General features: G+C 40.2%; 1 protein-coding gene across 3 annotated transcripts in view; it reads right to left on the bottom strand.

Annotated features, from left to right (window-relative positions):
- Positions 1-3,001: 3,001 nt before the first annotated feature.
- ctdp1 (CTD (carboxy-terminal domain, RNA polymerase II, polypeptide A) phosphatase, subunit 1) overlaps positions 3,002-20,980 on the bottom strand; it is a 98,943-nt gene continuing 80,964 nt past the window's right edge. For 2 of the 3 annotated variants that reach the window (XM_040021015.1, XM_040021016.1), the window contains exon 13: positions 3,002-4,290. In XM_040021015.1, coding sequence (XP_039876949.1) covers positions 4,098-4,290 — 193 coding nt within the window. In that variant the 3' untranslated portion in view covers positions 3,002-4,097. The remainder of the gene's footprint in view (positions 4,291-20,980) is intronic. The other variant, XM_040021018.1, reaches the window with a different exon arrangement.

The raw sequence follows: 20,980 nt of genomic DNA, 5'->3' as shown, positions 1-20,980 counted from the left end.
AAATGTTTGCTGCCTTAAAAATGTGTTGATCTGGCCACACACCAGGCAGGAAACATAACATGATTTTGTGTTTGCAGGTTGTCAACATTTATATTCAAAGAAAGGTCACACTTCTTGTATCCACAGCCATAAAGCCGGATTCTACAAAAAAGGCTTTTGTGATGCAATTTGGCAGTTAAGGTAAGTTCCTCTCTGCAGGAAGGAGGTTTTGGGACCATGTAGTCTAAATTGAAGCTACAAAATAAGCCTAATTTACATTCAAATGTGGACATCAAAGCACTGCTGAGCTCTGTATATTCACAGCAGAGGATGATACTGGCTTTGCGCATGGGGAGGAAAAGGGCCTCCATTTACTGCTGTTTGCTTTGGCTTTTAAAGCAGCCGACGATCAGCCGTTCCAGGAAAGAAACACATCAAGCACCATAACAGATCTGGCAGAGTTGCGCTTTTAATAGACTTTATGACCGTGATTTATCCTGCTGTGTCCTGTGCAATCAACATCACACCTGAACACCCATTACTCTGACTGAATGACAAGATGATAGAGTAATATCACAGGTGTGTTTCTTTTTCTGGCCATAAAGCCCCAGACATCACCGTGCCCTGACAAACACAGCACAGAAGGAAATGTTATGTGTTTGCCATCCATAGATGATTATTTCGGTCTTTGTTTCCCTCCTGCATCTAGAATTGCAAACTGATGACTTGCGCTGTTTGTAGACTCCAGTAATGAGGCTGTTTGCGTCTTTGTAGTAGGAAAGAAAACAGAAGCAGAGGTTCTTTTCAGGTTGCATAAACCCAAGCGGCAAGATGGAATGAAGGCTAATTCTGTTGGTTATTTTTATGACACTGAGACCATTAACTGAGTGGCATCTCCTGGTGGGAGTCTATTGCTGTCATACACAATATGATTCCAATGTTTAAAACCCAACTAGGAGCAGACGGCAAAGGGCCAACAGACTTCATCCCGAGTATGATTACGATGTTAAAGGTGGTTAAGTTCAAAATGTAAAAATATATCATCCCAGAACAAAAACCAACACAAAACTACTGTGTTCTTTAGAAACAGCTTTATTAAAAGAAAGTATCTTTTCTCTCTAGGTTAAGTTGGAAATAAAGACTTTACATGTCAACTGTTCTTTCTGTTGAAAGTCACCATCAAATCCACACTAAGTATGGCTGTCAATCACTGTCACAGTTTTGGGGCATAAAAGGTGAAACAAAGTAAAATGTAAAACTTTTACTAAACAGAGACTCAAACAGACACCAGCCGTCCTGCCTTAGGACAGTAATTTTATTGAATTAGCTGAAATGCAAAATATGTCACTGCTGAGTTCTGCAAGTCAGAAGAAAAATAAAACAGACTCCGTGCTATAGGTTTGACACTAAACAGATGCCAAACACCAGGGGTGAACGTAAGCAACCCTCGTGCAGCACATGCTCCATTAGTCACAGTCTGTTCAAAAAGAAAAAACTGGAATGTGTATCGTCACCGATGTGCCTGAACTACAGGCAGATACCACCAAAAACAAAGAATGAGATGCTGTTTTGTGCTGCTTTCTTTCCACACTGCCACGAGTGAGTAGGGACAGTTGATCATAAATATCTCTTGAAAAATTAGGCTGAAGCAACAATCATTTTTCTATTACACAAGAATCTTGCCAAAGGCATGGCTTTCTCCAAGGTCTTTATGTCACGCTGCTATTGTTTTTTGTTTGTTTGTTTTTTGTCAGAATTGTCACCCCCAATACCATGTAAGTGATAACACCGCCTCATTAGTTTAAAAAAAATAAATCACAAATGTGACCACAGCACACAGGAATGTCCTGCAAATTCATAAAAACACAATTTAACACCAGTCAGTGTGGGTGGTATATAACAGCAGAGCAATGTTTAATGGGCAGCAACAAGCTAATGCTGATTCCCATTAGATAACTAATACCCCCAGTAACGAAAGATTAAAATGTTTTCACCGCTGAGTCGGTGTATCCATACATTTTGTGGTAAATTCTCAATTTTCTTGTTTGTCTAAAAGTATGGTATTTATATGTTGTTGTTGTTTTTTTAAAGGGCTGTCTCTCAAGCCTGGGCTATTTGACTTTTTTGAATGGGTTCATGCGAATATCGCTACAATAGTGCACTAATTACTCGGATGGCAAAATTAAAAAAATAAAATAAAATTGTGTGAAACTCTTCACACTCTATCATGGGGTGCCATCTAAGACAGTAGAAAGCAAGGGACTGTCAAAAAACGTATGATGCATTGTCAGTGGTGGACAACTCCAGGCCTCGAGGGCCAGTATCCTGCAGGTTTTAGATATCACCCTGGGTCAACACACCTGAATCACCTGATTAGTTCATTACCAGGCCTCCAGAGAACTTCAAGACCTGTTGAGGAGGTAATTTAGCCATTTGAATCAGCTGTGTTGGATCAAGGACACATCTAGAGAATGCCAATGGTAGCTAGCAACCTAGCTAATTGTAGCATTTTTCTTTAATGTTCGTTATATCTTGCAGAGTCTTCTTCATTGTAGGATGAACTATTTTAATGTTCTCTTTTGAATCTAAGAGGAGTTGAAAATGTTAGCCAAATACAGCAGCTAGCTTGACTACTACAGTCGGCTAATGTGGTTATCGTGTATGCTAATCCTGCAACAGTACTACAAGAATGTGTACTAGCGTCTGGAAAGAAACCACAATAGTAACTAACTTTGCTTTTTATACCACTTACAGTTAAATGAATAGCTCACATTTTGGGAAATATCTTAAGAGTTAAAGATGTCATGTATCCCAGACAGCTTAGTGTTCCCCCAACCCCCGAAAAAACAGATAAAATCTATTGTTTTAATGAAACACAACATCTTCATTTCTTAATAAGTGACCTTTATTTTCATTACTGATAACCTGACAATTATTTTCATGACTAATCGATCAGCAGTTTTTTCAACATAATATCAACACAGAAAAATGGCTGTCAAAAGACTGAGGTATTTTTTTTTTTCCTTTTGCCTTACTACAGTTGACCAAATATTTACCATCGTACATGAGAAAGAAAGAGTAAAATCTTCACACTGGGAAAGCAAAAACTGGCAAAGGTTTTGCATTTTTGCATAAAAAGGAGAATAAAACAAATATTTTACTATCAAATTATTTGTCACTTAGCCATCCCCCACATTGGGCCAGCTACAGGTGGTCACCTCTCGACAAGAAATATTTCCCAAAATATCAGACTAGTCCATCAAATCACAGAATGCTGAGCTACAAATGAAATCAGATTAAAAACCCAAACTAGATAAGGGAATTCAGATTTTGTTTCTTTTGTCAATTGGTGATTGGCTCCAGTGGGAGATAAGTAAAAGGAAGGTATCCATTCTAACAAAAGGATCAACAATTAAGGTAGCAGATGAAGGAAATGTGAGCCATATTAAAAACAAAGTTGGGATCACTTCATGGTTATAGAGCACAAAAGACTCAATAGTTGATCTCATTGTCGCAAATGTACCAAATGTACAAACACAACGAAGAGGAAGAAACAAGCTGTGGAAACACATTCATATGTCTAGATCCGCTGGTTGCATTCATAACACAAAGAAACTGTCAAAGAGGCCAAAAATAAAAATAAAAGTGGAAGTCAAGAGTAAAATATTTAGCTGCAGGCCTTAGTAAAACTATCTCAAACTCTTTGGCATGTACAATCAGCAAAATTTACATGTTATGATTTCACTCATTTGTTTCTCAACAATATAAAAATCGAAATAGAAAAACAAAATGTATCAAATTTCACGTGTTCTACAGATTTTTTATGTTACAATAAAATGTTAACATCAAAGGGTTTTTTTTGTTGCATTTTGTTATTTTTGCCAAAAAGGTTACACATCAATGCTACAAAAATCTAAGTCTTTATTTTTGTCTTGATTTTTGTACAACACATCCTTTCTGTACAGGATAATCTTTTTTTGTCTTCTTTATTTTCTATTACAACACTCATACATCCTAATTACACACAGATCCCAAGCAGAAAAATAATTGTTTAGGTACCATTTTTATGGGAGACTGGGGTTTTATTTTTATTGTCTTTGAGCCCCTTAATTTCATCATCACATAAAGTCATTTAGCTCTGCCTCCAAGGCGGCAGCCATCTCATCTTCCTCCGAGTTACTGCCTTCTTCTTCCTCGTTAGAGTCTTTGGAAGATTCATCGACAAACTTCTCCTCTTCTTTCTTGTCTTCTGTGTTGTTGCTGTCGACATTGTCTTCCTCCTTATCTTCCTCGTGCTTACGTTTCTGGCCCCTAAAGAAATGACACAGGATTATTTATGAGAACTTATAAAGCCTGATATTTATGAGATCCTGGGGAATATTTTCAGTTCGCACTATTAAAACATTCAATAAGATTTAAAGGTGCTTAATTTTGTTAAGTTTGTCAGAACAATGCTAGCATTTTACCTATTTCCTGCCTTTGTGCTAGGCTAGTTAGCTGTGAGCTGTGGCTTCATACTTCGCAAAAACACATGAAAGCGATGTCACTTAGCAAAAAAAGAGCATTTAATTTAAAAAAAAAAAAACAACAACTTTGAAACATCATGAACGGAAAAAGTGCCTGCTTTTAAATGCTTAGCCAACTATCCAAATAATCTTTAGTTTCAGTCCTATTTTGAATATAGTCATCTCTTCCAAGATGAAAATGACAGCTGGATAAACAGATTTAATCTCTTTCAACATGTTCAAAACATGAAAGAATGACATTCTCCCATCTATTAAACTGCTAGGACCTTCTCAGTCCCCATATCGCACCTATTCCCCTCTACAGCAGATTATGGACTAATTTCTTGGACATCATGAATAACCATCACCCTAGCTTACATTAATCTGCATATCTTCATACCAAAATGAGCCTAATGAGTATGTGCAGATTAATGTATCAATTAATAAATGTCACATTTGCTACTATGGGTAGTCCACCCCACGACAAATGCTATGATTTGCTCGTGATACCAGTCCTCATTTAGCCCGATAATCTGTTTTTAGTCTACAAATCTCACACCCATCACTAGACAGTTGTTAAATTCATATATCTTATGCACAGCCTTGTCAATAGAAACTAAAACATACAGTGAATCCACCTTAAATGTACTATACTGATGGTATATTTGAAGCATCTGAGTAGGTATTGTTGAAGCTGGAGGAAAGCACACGTAGCTGAAGAATTCTTTGATATTACTGTGAACATGCCATCCCTCTTTTCACTCCACTCCAGTTTCTCCATGGCATCCTCAGTAGAATGGCTTATTAGCATGATGCTAATGAGGTGTGTAGGTGTTTTGTATGGTCATTGAGAAGGTCTGACACTGGCTCTGACAAGAGGACCCATCTCATTAGACCGCACTGTGTCAGACAGCCTCGCTAGCCTCCCACGGCAGTGGGGATCTGCCTTTGTGTTCATTAAAGGTCAGATGTCGGCTTACATCTGTGGAGAGGTTTCGTGACATGACGGTTTACAGCGGACCCCTGCAGACGGTGTCTGTGAGCAAAAGGGCTGCGCTTGTGTTACAACAAACGAGCTCAGAACCCCTGAACTAACAAGAAGTTTAATCTCCAGAGCCAGAAGTTGGAACCTCAGCGGTGAGAGGGTAATGTGAGGCTGAGCTGTGAGGGCAAGAGTGGATATGAGGAACTAATTATTATTTATCTGGAGACAACGGAGAAGAAAAGCCAATCCATCAATGTACTGTATCACGCTGCCTGAGCACGCCCATCACGCTATATGGGCCCGTTTATCAGGATGTGTGTATCACATGAACATTTCCATACCCACATCCACACCGAAGAATGGTGATTCTTTCCAAATATTAACAATGGGGACAGCAGGGGGCGGGAGGGGAATGGCTTCCCCCATTGCTTTCTGCTCTGCATCATTACATCCAATCTAAATCCTCAGCTATTAATCCAACCACCCACAGACACACACGCTACTTACTCCCACGAAACTCATTCAAGTCACCTCCCAAGCAGGCTTCAGCAGCTATCCATTTTAAAAAATCTTTTTCACCTTCTGTTAAATGACATGGCTACAAAGGGAGAAGCTGCCGTTCACTAGTTTATTTACTAGTTAGTAACAGGCTGCAGAATAAGCCATCTACAGCTTCTTTCTTTCATTTAGATATTAAACGGTCATAGCTGAGGGTGTACAGTCCTGGTGCATGTACACCCTCTCTCTGCTGTGGATCAGGATGTAATAGAAATAAGCTAGTCCTTATTAGATATCAGCAACAACCTTAAAGAAGCTGCTGCCTGCTATGCATAGGTTATATGACCATTTCCAAACAAATCCACAGTTAAAGATTATTCACGCATATAAAACATTCAAGACATTTGCCAGTTTTCCCAGGAGTGGACGTCCCAGCAAGTTTCTCCCCCACAGTCAGATCATTCAAAGCATGGGAAGCGCTACTAAACGACACCTGTGGTGAGGGGTGCTAGTGTCAGCGGAGCAGTCAAAAAACAGCAACATAGAGTTCATTTTTATTGGGTTCACTGGTCTGATTAAAGTTTTGTAGGAGAGGACAGCAAAAAATGAAAAAGTTCAGAAGCAGACTGTATATAAAAAGTCAAGACACCATAACAATGGCTGATCTCGATTTTAAAGCCTTAAGCACTTAGACCATGACCATCTTATTGTTTGAAAACAGGTATGTTGAGCCAGGAGAGGATCTGAAGCTGAAATAGAAGAAACTGAACAGATGAAATGAGCAAATGAGACTGCAGAGTCATCAGCAAAGAGTTCATAGAGCAGAGGAGCCAAAGGTCATTCACCTGTAGACTCTTTACAATGAAACTTCTTTTTGCAAATACAAAATTTTCCCCCTGCTGGTCATCATACAGAATGCAGGTTTAAGGCACCGACCTCTAGGTTCACTGGGTTTCACTTTTATTCAGTCAGCACATTCACCAAGAGACATGCATGCTGTGGACTTTGTGCACAACTGGGGGTTTGTGTATATGGATACTGAGCAACATGGACATAAATATTTATTATTAGCCTTCAAGCGGGAGTAGAAATTGATTTATAAATTAAGAATAGGGTTGTCAACAAAACAAAACAGACTCTTTTTATTTTTGTTTTGATGGCTATACAAGATGACCAAACTGAAAAACCCCAACCCCCAAACAAAAAAAAACAAAAAAAAAAAAACACGAGGGATTAAAGCTGGAAGTGTTCACAATTTGTATATCATATTATTTTTAATAAGAAATGTCTAAATTACTTGCAGCTGCCAGTGCTACGCCTCGGTCTCCTAGTAGATATACCTATGGTATGAATTGGAAAATCCTACCTGACAATTTTGTTTAGTTATTGCATTCACAAGACTTTTAAAACACTTGATCTCTGATCTTGGAGTCAAAGTCACTGGGATTTAAACTTGTGTGAGATTTTTAATAGCAGATACATGTGTGCCATGAATGTGACAATCTTGCATCACCTTGCTGGAAAGTTACTGTATTCACAAACTTGGGTATCTATGCTGCCAGGGGGTGATGACAGTACCCTATCAGTCTTTTTGAATGATAAAACTATACAGAAGCTGAAAAATATGATGGATTTATGATCTAATCCAGCTTGCTTCATGTAACACTCACAGAGTTTAGACACATTCGTTACATGGAGTACTATAAAGCAATCATTACTAACTCACGTATGCAAAGCCCTGAGGGGTTTTGGTGAATGTGCTTCTCAGACTCTCAGTAAAGTCCAATATTTCACTCTCTCTTAAATGAATACAGTTCCATCGTTTTAAATGGCTCCACAGGAAACCCTAGAGCTGAGTCAGATACTAAAGGGGAGGAAACAAACCAAATGGGGACAGATGAAAGTGAAAAAGGCAGCCTGCTCCCTAGACAAAATAAAAAGATAAGACTGCTCGGTAATATAAAGCTTCCTCATTATTTTCAGTTGTATAACTGATACAGTGCAAGTGTTGAGATAATAGGATATCTTAATGCACTTCTTTCATTTAAATTTCCTCATTACTGGATCTCTTATTGGCCAGTAAATTTGACGCTGTAGCTGTGAAGGCCAATCTGCCATAAAAACTTCAGGAGGAAGTTGCTAACAATGTACTTTAAAGTGTTAGCGAGGCACTTTTGACTTCTTTTTCAGCATGAGAGGTTTTACCACTGTACACAAATGCTGGCTTGTCAAATAGCTGCAAATTATCAACAGCTAAATGAATTGGGCCCTAAGCCCAGAGAGTGTGCTTGAAATCAAACTGCTGTTGATAGCACAAGAAGTAGAATGGGGCTGACCTTCCAGGTGGTAATCCGCAGGCACAGTTCCTGCTAGTTATGAAAAAGAACTCGATTTTGTGTATCTAGCACCAGCTCACAACAACAGTCAGGGTGCTTTAGATCAGCGGTCCCCAACCCATGGACCGGTACCGGTCCGTGAGTCGTTTGGTACCGGGCCGCGAGAGTTGAGGCTTGGGTGTATGGTTTTCAGCTGTATTTTTGATCGTTTTTATTGTTAACTCAGTTTCCCTGGGTCTTTTCCCTTGTGTTACGAATAAATCTTCTTTTTTTGGTACCGGTACTGGTTTGATTTTAGTTGTATTTATTCGCAACACCTTAAAGGCCAGTCTGTGAAAATAGTGTTGGTCCATGGCGCAAAAGGTTGGGGACCGCTACTTTAGATGTTAAGGTAGAAACCCTACAACACTGGAGCATTTGGCGATTTGGGACAATGAACTCCCTTTAAAGCCAAAGCACCAGACTCAGGCAGGAACAGTCATCAGTTGTGACTGGCTGGTGGAACAAGAAGAAAGAGCCAATAAAAAAACAGAACACAAGGAAACCATGGAAACCAGAGCAAAACACCACGTCCACTAGCACCTGATCCAGCTGTAACTAAGTTTTACCAAAAAGGACAATTTGAAGCCTAGTCTTAGAGGATGTCCGAGTCCTGAACCCCAACAGAAGCTTATTCCCCAGGAGAGAGTAAATAAAGTCAAACGCAATTCTGAAGCCAATGAAGAGAAGCCAGTTGGGCTGGTATTACCCAAATGATAAAAGGCATTGCTAAAGATTTATTATATTATATTATATAAGAGGATTAAAGATATATCCCAGTAAAAAACCAATGTAAAAAAGCATGTGGTTATACAATGTGTTTCTGAGAACTATGCAACTGTTTGGAATTCTCACATTCATGCCTTCCAGATGGTTTTGGAAATTAAAATGATATTGTGTTCCTCAAAAAAATACCAGAAGCGTCAGTTATGAGGGTGCAAAAGGCGATAACACGCCTGTTATTAGAGACACAGATGTTACGGTCATTACTCTGAGGTTTTATTATGTGTGTGTACTATGGGAGTATAATTGCATGAGGACATACTACAGAGCGCCTGCTAGCGAACAAATAGCCTGCAGCTACAAAGCCTAAACACATCATTAGAGCCACCAGTGATACAAAATAACAAATAAAAGTTAGGAGAAATGCATCTGCCCCAAGTTGACATACATTTTTATAAAACTGCGTGCTTCAATCCAGGCAGCACGAATGGTGCCCAGGGGAGCATTCAAAGGAGCTGCACTGGGAATGACTTCACAGAAAGGGCACGGTAACCATCCCGCTGATAGAAAAGTAAGCTCTTATTTAAGGCCGGGGCGCCGAACACCACCCAAGGCATCCTGATCTAGGACTGTTGAGGAGACGCAGTGAGAAATCACTTCAAACACTTCTGACAGCTCTGCTAACAGCAAGGAGGAAGGAAGGGTTGGTTGGAGGGGAAAGATGGAGCAGAAAGGCAAATGGAGCAAATGCAGTGGGGAAGAGGAGGAAACAGAGCACAGAAGACATAAGAGGGAGGTAATGAACTGAATAATGAACTAAACTTTGAGGGGCTCAGACCAAATCTTGTTGATTTCTTGGGGGGTTGATTTCTTACTTTCTACAGTTTGTTAAGCTAATTCCAAGATAACTTTTTCAAAACAGAGGATGGAAATCAAAATCAGATTTCCTTTCACACTTCATTCAACACTTTTTCTATCCATAACGGCCGTTTTGGCACAATGTCAACTACTCCCAATGTATTTAGCCAGCTAGAATTTATTTTTAACCATAATCCATATCATTTACAGCAGATATGTCAAGCACAGATGCTTACACAGATACATGCATGTATTCAGAAGCTCCATATGCAGAGAAATGATAAGCAGTCTATTTAAAATGACTGTTTTTCTGCTGACTTTATCTTCTCAGTGTATGAGGGAAGCTTGTCAGTTTTGCTTAGCTATGCTTCAAACACAATAGGGGCTTTCAGCAGCGTTCAAACCAAACAACAGACACAATGACAGTTAAACAACAAACAGTCACACAAGTCCCTTTTTGAAGCCACATGCTTTTAAGCCCCACTTTTCAACAAAGCTCACTTTCTGCACTGTTCTGTTCAGTAAGGTCAGGAGAAAAGTCAAGACGAAGACACTCAATTCATAACAAAGTACAACAGTAGTTGCCTCAAGGTGCTTTATACTGTAAGATGAAGAACCTACAATAATACAGAGAAACCCCAACTATCAAACAACCACCCATGGGCAAGCACTTGGCGTGAGTGGGAAGGAAAAACTCCCTTTTAACAGGAAGAAATCTGAGGAACCAGGCTCAGGGAGGGTCGGGCATTTGCCGCGACTGGTTGGAGGTGAGGGGAACCAGACAGGACCAAAGCCGTGGAAGAGAACCACAGATTAACAATAACATTAACAATTAAATACTGCTTGTGTAGTTAAAATCCATTTGATCCATTTGAAACCATTACACTAGCAAAAACCTGCCCTGCTGTGCTTTTTCAAATTCTACACTCTGTATTTTGTGGTGACTCAAACAAATTACAATATAATTATTGTACCGGCCAACCATTTTAACAAAATCTGCACGTCTTGTAGATCCCAAAACAGAAAAGCTTGTGGCAGAAAAACTGCAATACCAAAATGAATGTACGGCACATCTTGTGGATAGCGGCATCTTCAAATTTGCAAAACAAACCCCTAGATGAACTGCTGTTAATATGGGTAGTGTTAATCATTTAAAGATATAACTGGTACAGCCTTCCTACAGTTTTTAGTTTTTCTCTACTTTTCCTCTAAGACCTTTTTCTCCTTTAAAACAGTTCACCAGACGATAGGCATCTCCAAGCCAAGGCTGTGACAAAGGTGTGACGCAGCATGTCAACTGTGTGATTCCCTGTCAGTATCATTTATATCTTCCCCTGTCACCAATGTCTACATCAAACCACCCCCATCTCTGGCTAAGCCACAGGCTGCAGAATCACATTAAAGCCCCCCGGCATCTTATCATATGACTTCTGTTTTTTTTATTTCATTTCTTAGCGCTTACTTGTAGCATTAGCTTTGACGAGGCAGCAGGGATCATTTCTCAGGAGTTTCAGATGGATTTGGACCAGGATACGTTAGTTTTTACCTAAAAACACACTAGGGGATTAGTGAAACATCAATACTGATGAAGGGAGAAGACTCTGGTTCAATACTGCAACAAAAACATCCATTACATACCCCAAAATCTTTGAGATAGGGCAGAAAAGTCTTAAAACACCAACACTTTGGACTGGTTCCAACATTGCTTAATTCATTTTTAAGCTTGCAATGTCCCCACTCATAAAATATTTGAGCTGTGTCTTTGCTTTGGGGCTTTCCGTCTCTATACTCTACCAGAGCTGTGCTGACATCACTGTTGACCCTGCTATATCTCTTATGTTGTATCATCCCCTCTCCCTCCAAAAATAAAAATTAAAGACTGTTCGAGTTAGCGAACAGTGACAGGTGACACATGACTGCGAGGTTACAGGGATATTCAATATAGTTGAGTGAAAAATGGAATGAGTCTACTCAACGCAGAACTTTGCAGATGTGCTTCGGGTGGTACATAAACCTCTAATCCCATCAGTGTGATACCGAATAATCAATGGATATCGGGGAAAAGGGCACGCTTCACATCATTCCTTTGTTTCCTCTTTCTTCAGGGACTGAGTCAGCAGACTGAACATGCGAATGCTTAGTCCAGTCACTTGGAAAAGAGCAAAGTTAATATTTAATCTTTATACATGGGAGGTGCCAAGGGTCCAGTCACAACAAGAATAAGTGTGTCTGGTACAGAAAAGATGTCGGAGCTCATACAGAGAGTCTGAGGAAATTATGACGCTGATTTATGGCTTTAACACCGAGATCAGCTCCACTTGGAAACAGAACACCTGCTGAGAAATAAACCTCGGATGGATGTTGTTTGATTGGACATGAAACAGAATTTAAACTACTTATCTAAGACCTGAAGTAAGAAAGGCTGCTGTGTTATAGACATTAAAAGTCCTAAGTAAGGTTTACATTATTGAGGCTAATTAAAAACAAAGTATACTGGGAACTTCGTGTTCAGACAAAATCCAAGAGTGGAATTTATTTATTTTGAATATTTATATGAAGACTTTTATAATAAATCTACATTACAGCTTAAAAATCAGGACTATTTTTGATATTCCACAAACCCCCAACAACTTCAGTCCATGCTGTGTGTGGAGATTGCTAAGGACTTTCTCATCTCAAAGCATTTTTTTCCCTTAACAGACTAACTACCCCAGTGTTGGAATCTGGCTCCTGATGAGGTACTTTTTACACCTCTATTGTTGGCAGTTGCCTACTGACTAACAGCTCGTCTAATTATCAATATTGAGCCCTAAGTAGAGACCATAATCATGGTCTTCAATCAGTGGTGATTACACCAGGACACTGTTTGTGTTTTCGCTAAGCTGTGAAAATAGGAAAAAGCTTTAGATTCAAATTTGTGACGTTTGCAGTAAGACGACATTAGCACAGTGTCAAAAAACCAAACAAACAGAGCTTCCTATTTTGTGCGCTTGCAGAGTGACAGAAAAGCAAATGCGGAGTCACCAGGCAAGAAGACTTGAATGTGAATCAAGTTTTGTGAAAATGCAATGATGCAGAGTCACAGCGTTCAGTGAAATGCCAGTCGCTGGGATGGAAAATAATGAGTCTGTCCCAATGATGGCTTCATGCCATCATTGCACTGTGAGACAGTTCTATCTCACAGTACAAACCCAATCCCAGAAACGTTAGGGTGCTGGGTAAAAGTAAATAAGAACAATGCAGTGACTTGCAAATTTCATAAACCCATATTTTATTCAAAACAGAACATACAAAAGATAACACGTTTAAGCTGAGACATTTTACTATTTCATGAAAAATATTATCTCATTTTGAATTTGATAAGAGCAACATGTTTACACAGGGCCATGTTTACCACTGGGTAGCATCACCTCTTCTTTAACAACAGTCCATAAACTTCTTGGAAGTGAGGAGACCAGCTGCTGGACTTTTGAGAGAGGGAACTTATCCCATTTTTGTCTGATATACAATTCAAGTGAATTTGAACTACATCTACAAAAAACGTTGCCATTCCAGTCATGAATATCCAGGCCAGGGAGTTAAAGTCACCTTTGCTCTTTCCAAAGACCCTTAAAACAAACAGCTTAAAAAAGTGTTGCCTACAAAGCAGGTTTATTGTGGGTATAATGGCAATCATAACCTAAAGTAAAAGCAGGTCAGGGTGGCTGAACAAAGCTGCGACCCATACCCCCTTTTACATGAATCACTGTCTGTCCAATTTCCAACAGTTAGCAGATATTAAGTGGTGACTAAAGTACACGAGTGAAGCCTCAGGAGTTTTTCAAAATCCACTTTTCCCCACACACACACACACCGCAAACATGTGTTGAGGACATGTAGCTTATGCATGACTGTATGGCTTATGATAAACAGTGGCTATTGACAGACCAACCTTTTCCTGAGATCCATCTCTCTACTTCAGATCAATGTGTAGTAAGATAATAAATAGAAAAACTGTGTGCGTCACCAGTTTGTAGGACAAAACTGGCTCAGATTACTTGCAGTGTCGGTTTTCCTTCTCGTGCATTTCTCCTTCCTCCCACTTTCCTATCTGTGAAAAGCCTGAATAAGCATTCCTTTTCCTCATGGTCTTCCGCCCCCTCTCGCACTGCTGAACTGTGCGCACAGGAATCACTACCCTGTTTTCCTTCTGCTTTGCTGAGAAACATTTTGCTGGGTTCAGCTTATTTACAAGAGACATGCAAGTTAAGGTGGACTGCTGCCGCCGTCTTTTAAACCCTGTGTCAGTCATAATCCTTCTTTACTGCATGTGACAACTTCTAAAGCACCGTTGGGATTAAGGCTTGAGGTTTCAGTGTCAGACTAACAAGAAGGTTGTCTGTCAACTGACAAAATGTCCCATGGGATAGATTGATCCATTCAGAGAGCCAAGACGAGGCCTAAAGCTCCGGTTGCTCACACACTTCAGTAACCACCACATAACTAAAATTTTCATTTTCAATTCACTATTGGTGTTACCATCAGAGAATACACATTTTTCCTAGCTACAAGTGGTTGCAGGTAGAGCAGGGCGATACGGCCAAAAATATTTATCACGATATATATTTGAAAATTTGCAATAACGATATAACTGACGATATAATTGATGCGAGACAAAATACAACTCCACAACATTACTAGCGCAAAAAGACAACCTTCCATTTATTTTCACTTAAACAAGAAGCTGGTTTTTATGTACATTAAAGCTTTATAAAAATGTAACAGTGCAAATGCAAATTCCTAGCTGAAAGTTTAACCAAAAGGCATTTCCAGTAGAAATGGGCTGACATATCCTGAGCATAACCATGTATAATATCCACTGAAGTTAAAAAGAGGTGCTTTGCAACATTAAACTGCAGTGTGCAGTACGTATTTTTCGGACCATAAGGTGCACGGGATTATAAGGCACATTAAGCGAAACAAAGCAGTCAGATAAATCAAACTTTATTAAACTCATTCTTCTTGCTTCCTCCACTTCTGTACCATTGATTCATTAATGTTGAATTCTCTGGCAGCTGCTCTATTCCCATGTTGTTGCAGTATATTAATGACTAACCTTGTATTGTGGATGGATTATCTCAGTTGTTCTCCTGACTGAAGTTTGGTCCGTTTACAGCATCCTGCCATGCGATTGCATTTGTCCCTAACTATCAGGAACCTTAACGTTAACTTTTATAAGTGGAAAAGTGTTAGTGTTCGTCCTCCAGCTTCACTGTTTATGTTATGCTAACATAGCTGTGTCGCTAGCGATCACGTAGCACATCATTATATACCAGCTAGCCCAACTTCAGTAACCCTACAAACGTCACTGCTGTTTAGTTTCCTGTCTTCATTTATGTTGGAAGTGATAGCAGAGCTCTACGTTTTAATTTTTTCAGAAATCTCTCAGTCAGAACATGCTATATCATGCTTAGGTAACTAGCAAAACTAGCGAGCTAACTTCCGCTAGCTTCCTGCTAACTTCTAACTCCGTTAAATGTAATAAATTTTGTTTTCATGGATGCCTGGAAGTTAAACTTCATAGTTACACCTGGTAAAGCAGCAATGTTGATAGTTTTATTAAAGATCAATCAATCAATCAATCAATCAATCTTTATTCATAAAGCACTTTTCATACAAAAAAAATGTAGCACAAAGTGCTTTACATAGTTAAAAGCAGCCCACCCCACCCTCCAACTCACTCCCCACACTCTCATTAACATAAATGATGTGAATACACACATATCTTCCCCCCCCCACACACACACACACATACACACACGCGCACACTTAAAGAGTAAAAATTGGGCTGGGCTCGCATGAGCCAAGTGAGGAAACACTATAACAGGGAGCCGTCTGCACCGGGAGCCGGTCACAGACCGCAGCCTCCAGGCTGGGCACACAGCAGGAGGGAGGCCAAGGAGCCCCCCAGCCAGGCTGAGAGGACCCCCAGAAACCCAGCAGCCACAGTCGATCACAGCCCCGGTGCAGAGAGCGCCCTCTGAGGAAACACTGGAGATATGACACAATAGGATATATACAGGGTAAAATGATAAAATAAATAAGAACAGGATACAATATAAATATAAATATAAATAGAGTAAGAAGATTAAAAAATGAATAAGAATAAAATCAATAAATATTAGGTAAAGTCTAAATTAATAATAGAATAACAGGATAGAATAAATAAGCATAAAATAAATAAACGTTAAGTAAAAGCTAAATTAAAAAGGTGGGTCTTGAGCCTGTTCTTAAAAACATGTACGTTCTCTGCGGCCCTGAGCTCCTCCGGCAGGCTGTTCCACAGACGAGGACCATACCACTGAAAAGCTGCCTCTCCGTGAGTATGTGTCCTGACTTTAGGGACAATTAAAAGGCCAGTACCAGAGGACCTCAGGGTCCGCGAGGGTTCATATGGTAAAAGCAGATCTGAGAGATAAGAAGGCCCAAGACCATTAAGACATTTAAAAACCAATAAAAGAACTTTAAAATCGATCCTGAAACACACGGGGAGCCAATGCAGCGATTCTAAGACCGGTGTAATGTGGGCCCGCCCTCTGGTCTTCGTCAGCACACGAGCTGCCGAGTTTTGCAAAAGTTGTAAAGTTGAAATATTCTTCTTAGGAAGACCAGAGAGCAGGGCATTACAGTAATCAATGCGACTGGTAATAAAAGCATGCATCAGCATCTCCGTGTTGGCCCGAGAGAGAATAGGGCGGACTCTGGCTATATTTTTTAGATGATAAAATCCAATTTTGGTTACATGTTTAACATGTGGGATAAAACCAAGCTCAGAGTCAAAAATAACACCCAGGTTTTTCACTTGTAGCGAAGGACATAGTGAAAATGCCTGTAATTTAGACAAGAGTTTCTCTCTCTGAGCCTCAGGACCGACGATTAAAACTTCAGTTTTGTCCTGGTTAAGCTGTAAAAAGTTTTCTGCCATCCAAGATCGTATATCTAAGATACAGTTAAAAAGGGCATCCATTGGTCTGGTGTCATCAGGAGACACGGAGATGTACAGCTGCGTGTCATCAGCGTAACTGTGGAAGTTCACTCCATGCCTCCTGATGACACTGCCGAGAGGGAGCATATACAAATTAAAAAGTACAGGGCCTAAAACCGACCCTTGAGGCACACCACATGTCATTCTATGGATCTTAGATGAAAGAATTTAGACAGTTTTTAACTCTCAGTGATGCTGCAGTGTTGTTTGACCTGAAGCATACGGAGTTTAGGACCCAGATTACTCCCAGATTTAAGAGCATCTTAGTCCGACAAATACGACAATAACGGCGGCCGCTTGAATGTTCTGCAAAAAAATGTGCTTTGTCGTGTATCTGACGGACAAACACCAAACCAATTCCACATCACTGAAGTTGCACCATTTTTACAAACCAATTCTGGTTCATCTGTTTCACTCAACAATCGGCCATGTGCGTATGAAAACAAAGGCACTGCGCATGCGCGTTTTACTCCCATTCTATCGCGATATTTCATTTTCCTATCGTTGCCTAACATTATACCGGTATTACCGTGAACGGTATAATATGGCCCAGCCCTAGTTGCAGGGGGTCGCTGACTGGTTTCTAGACTAGTGTGGCTGGGGCTTTAGTTATCTTTCACTACAGACACATTTTGTAGACTTTTAGATAATTAAAGGTTTTATTATTGGTGGCTGATAAGGTGAGGAAAAGGAGCAATTGCCAATATGCCAAGAGCGCAAGTGTTAGTGTCAGCTCAGAAAATGCACTGATGTAGTGACAGGTAGCTATCAGAATAGTTTGCTAACATCTGAAGAGCCAGATAACTGCTCATGGCCAAACGCGACAGTGATGCACTAAAATGGTCAGGCTATGGTAATGGATGTCCCTACTTCATGTTATAGTTTATCCACAGTTAGCAACCAGTTAAGTGACAAAAACAAATAAAAAATATATAAAATAAAATAAAAACTGTCCTAGAAAAATCTTTGAAAACTATCAAGAAAACGTGATAAAGAATCTTAAATGTTAAAATCTTTTTCTACTTTTAGAAATGATATCAAGTTATAGGTTTTTTGTATCCGCAAGCAATTTTCCACCAAACCTCCACCCCAGCTCACTGTTTTCATACAGTTTCTAACTTAACTTCAGTGTGCTTCAAGTCTGACAGAAATATGCTGCCAAATATAAATTACTGCAGATGGAAATAATCTTCTTTTGACTACAGCAGTGCAGAATGAACCAGTTTTTTTATATCCATATCACTTGTTGCCACGTGCACTTCCACCTCATGGCTGTGAGAAGCCTCGCTCAAAGGTACCCTGGTGCAGATTGGAGAGGAGGGGCAAATGGTCTCTGAGAAATATCCAGAAACCTTTCTTCTTTTTATACCACAGTTCACGTGTCTATTTCTCTCTATTGTGCTGAACACACAAATACTTTCAGAATGTGACAAAAACACTATCAAATTAGACACCATTTATGCTGTTCTCCATCATAATGACACCTCACATTAATAACTTGAGCGCTGGAGCGTGACACCTTTTGTTCTCTGTGGGCTGATACTGATATCACCATTTTAAAATATAGCAATATAAAGCTAATGTCTTTTTTTCTACATTGTATCAAGCATTTCTGCAATGTAACTGACTAGACAGAAGCATGTGGAGCCATTAGCATAATGCTAAAAACCTCTCTTCTCCTGCTGATCTGATAGGATGCAGAGCTGAGGGAAGCTGGTCAGGCTTAGCCTCAAAGTTTCCTTGAATTCAAGGCATCTAAAATAAATTCTTACAAAATATTCAGTGCTTGTAGCTCCTTCAACCAATGATTTGCTCATAACATACATAACACCAGGGTTTCCCTCTGCCTGTCTCTGTCCAACAATGGAATCAAGGACTTAACATCCAGCCTCCTTATGGTTAGAGTGACACAGAGTACAAGGATAAAGTTTACCCATATGTGAATTTGCTATTAGAGCTCCTCACCACCAGCTTAAACCAGTTTCTGCATTATCTATTGGGGAACACCACTAGGAATTAGAAACTTGGACCCTCTAAACTGAAAGTTAGTCCAGACTTCCTGCATTAGGAAACTTAGTTCGTTGTAAATGTAACCCACATAAAATTAGGGTACCACTTTAAGGAGTAATAGATATGAGGAGAGATGGACAGCCTGCTCAACCAATCGAAATGCACAAGTCCCAGTATTCTTTGGCCAATAGGAAAGCATCCTGCCGCTGTGTGTCCCACCCACCTGCTCTGAGTTCGCTGCTATGTGTGGAGGTAGTCGCGTGCTGGCAGGAGAAAGAGAGAGCTGCGCTGCAAAACTTTGATCCCTGAGAAACCGAAGTTTTTGGTGAAGGGTCTGGCTGCAGCCACTGGGGAGCGCCATATTGGGACCTCCACAGTAACCGGAAACACGTGACCTCCACACTAACCAGAAACACGTGACCTCCACAGTAGGCAGAAATACGTTCCTGCATGGATCTTTTTTTTTTTGTCTCGTTCTGCATGGATTGTCACTGTCACTACCCGATCCTTACCGGAAACCCGATCGGTACCCCGCATGCGCGAAAGGTTTCTACTTCCGGTCGTAGCGTTTTACGATAGTTATGGGTCAGAGTATCTGTTAAGATGTTAAGAATAACAAGTATATCTTAAAATGTTTGCAATAATGAAGCATTTCAGTACAATGTAGACAAAAACGAAAAATAAAAAGAAAGTTACGGATCAGGACTCTCCAATCCTTACTGCGCATGTGTAAAGTCTGACCGTACAAATCGGGTCTAACCGATCCGTACCGCGCATGTGCAGATGTTTTCTTCTTCTTCTCTTCGTTTAATGGCAGTTTACTCCCCAGTGTACGAGGATACCGCCACCTGCTGACCAAGCGAATGAACCCTATTATAAACTGAATTAGCGTCATTACAAACGTGTGTTAAATTTGATTTAGCGATAGTCGAGTGTGTTTATGCTTGTCTGTGAGGAGAGGATTGCTGGAATAGTGATGATGATGTGCGCTATCACTGTCAATTGTCAGTAAACACTTAATCTGGCTGATGAATCTACATGTGAGATATTACAAAGTCTGCATTATTAACTCTGTAATTAGGCGCCATTCTTCTTAGTTTACGGCGCTGTTGCTCAATCGGGGGACGCTCTCTGTTGAGGAGAAAAGCGTGAATTTCTTTGTATACGGATTATCCATTGTTTAAATGTCCCGGGCAGTCGAAAAGGAGGCAGAGCTGTTGAGAAATGCTAGGAGCTAACTGGGCGCTAACCGTATCATTCAAATATATTGAATGTCGCAATGTTGGCAAAAAGAGGAAGTGACGTAAGATTTGCGCATGCGGGGTACCGATCGGGTTTCCGGTACGGATCGGGTAGTGACTGTCACTACCCGATCCGTACCGGAAACCCGATCGGTACCCCGCATGCGCGAAAGGTGTCTACTTCCGGTCGTAGCGTTTTACGATAGTTATGGGTCAGAGTATCTGTTAAGATGTTAAGAATAATAAGTATATCTTAAAATGTTTGCAATAATGAAGCATTTCAGTACAATGTAGACAAAAACGAAAAATAAAAAGATAGTTACGGATCAGGACTCTCCAATCCTTACTGCGCATGTGCAAAGTCGGACTGTACAAATCGGGTCTACCCGATCCGTACCGCGCATGTGCAGATGTTTTCTTCTTCTTCTCTTCGTTTAATGGCAGTTTACTCCCCAGTGTACGAGGATACCGCCACCTGCTGACCGAGCGAATGAACCCTATTGTAAACTGAATTAGCGTCATTACAAACGTGTGTTAAATTTGATTTAGTGATAGTCGAGTGTGTTTATGCTTGTCTGTGTGGAGAGGATTGACTGGAATAGTAATGATGATGTGCGCTATCACTGTCAATTGTCAGTAAACACTTCATCTGGCTGATGAATCTTCACGTGACACATTGCTAAGTCAATATTATTAAGTCTGTAATTAGGCGCCATTCTTCTTATTTTACGGCGCTGTTGTTCAATCGGGGGACGCTCTCTGTTGAGGAGAAAAGCATGAAT

Source organism: Simochromis diagramma, unplaced genomic scaffold (assembly GCF_900408965.1).
Source record: "Simochromis diagramma unplaced genomic scaffold, fSimDia1.1 OVJJ01000753.1, whole genome shotgun sequence".
NCBI lineage: Eukaryota > Metazoa > Chordata > Actinopteri > Cichliformes > Cichlidae > Simochromis > Simochromis diagramma.
Note: the sequence above shows the minus strand (reverse complement) of the source record. Positions and strands in the feature narration are given on the sequence as shown.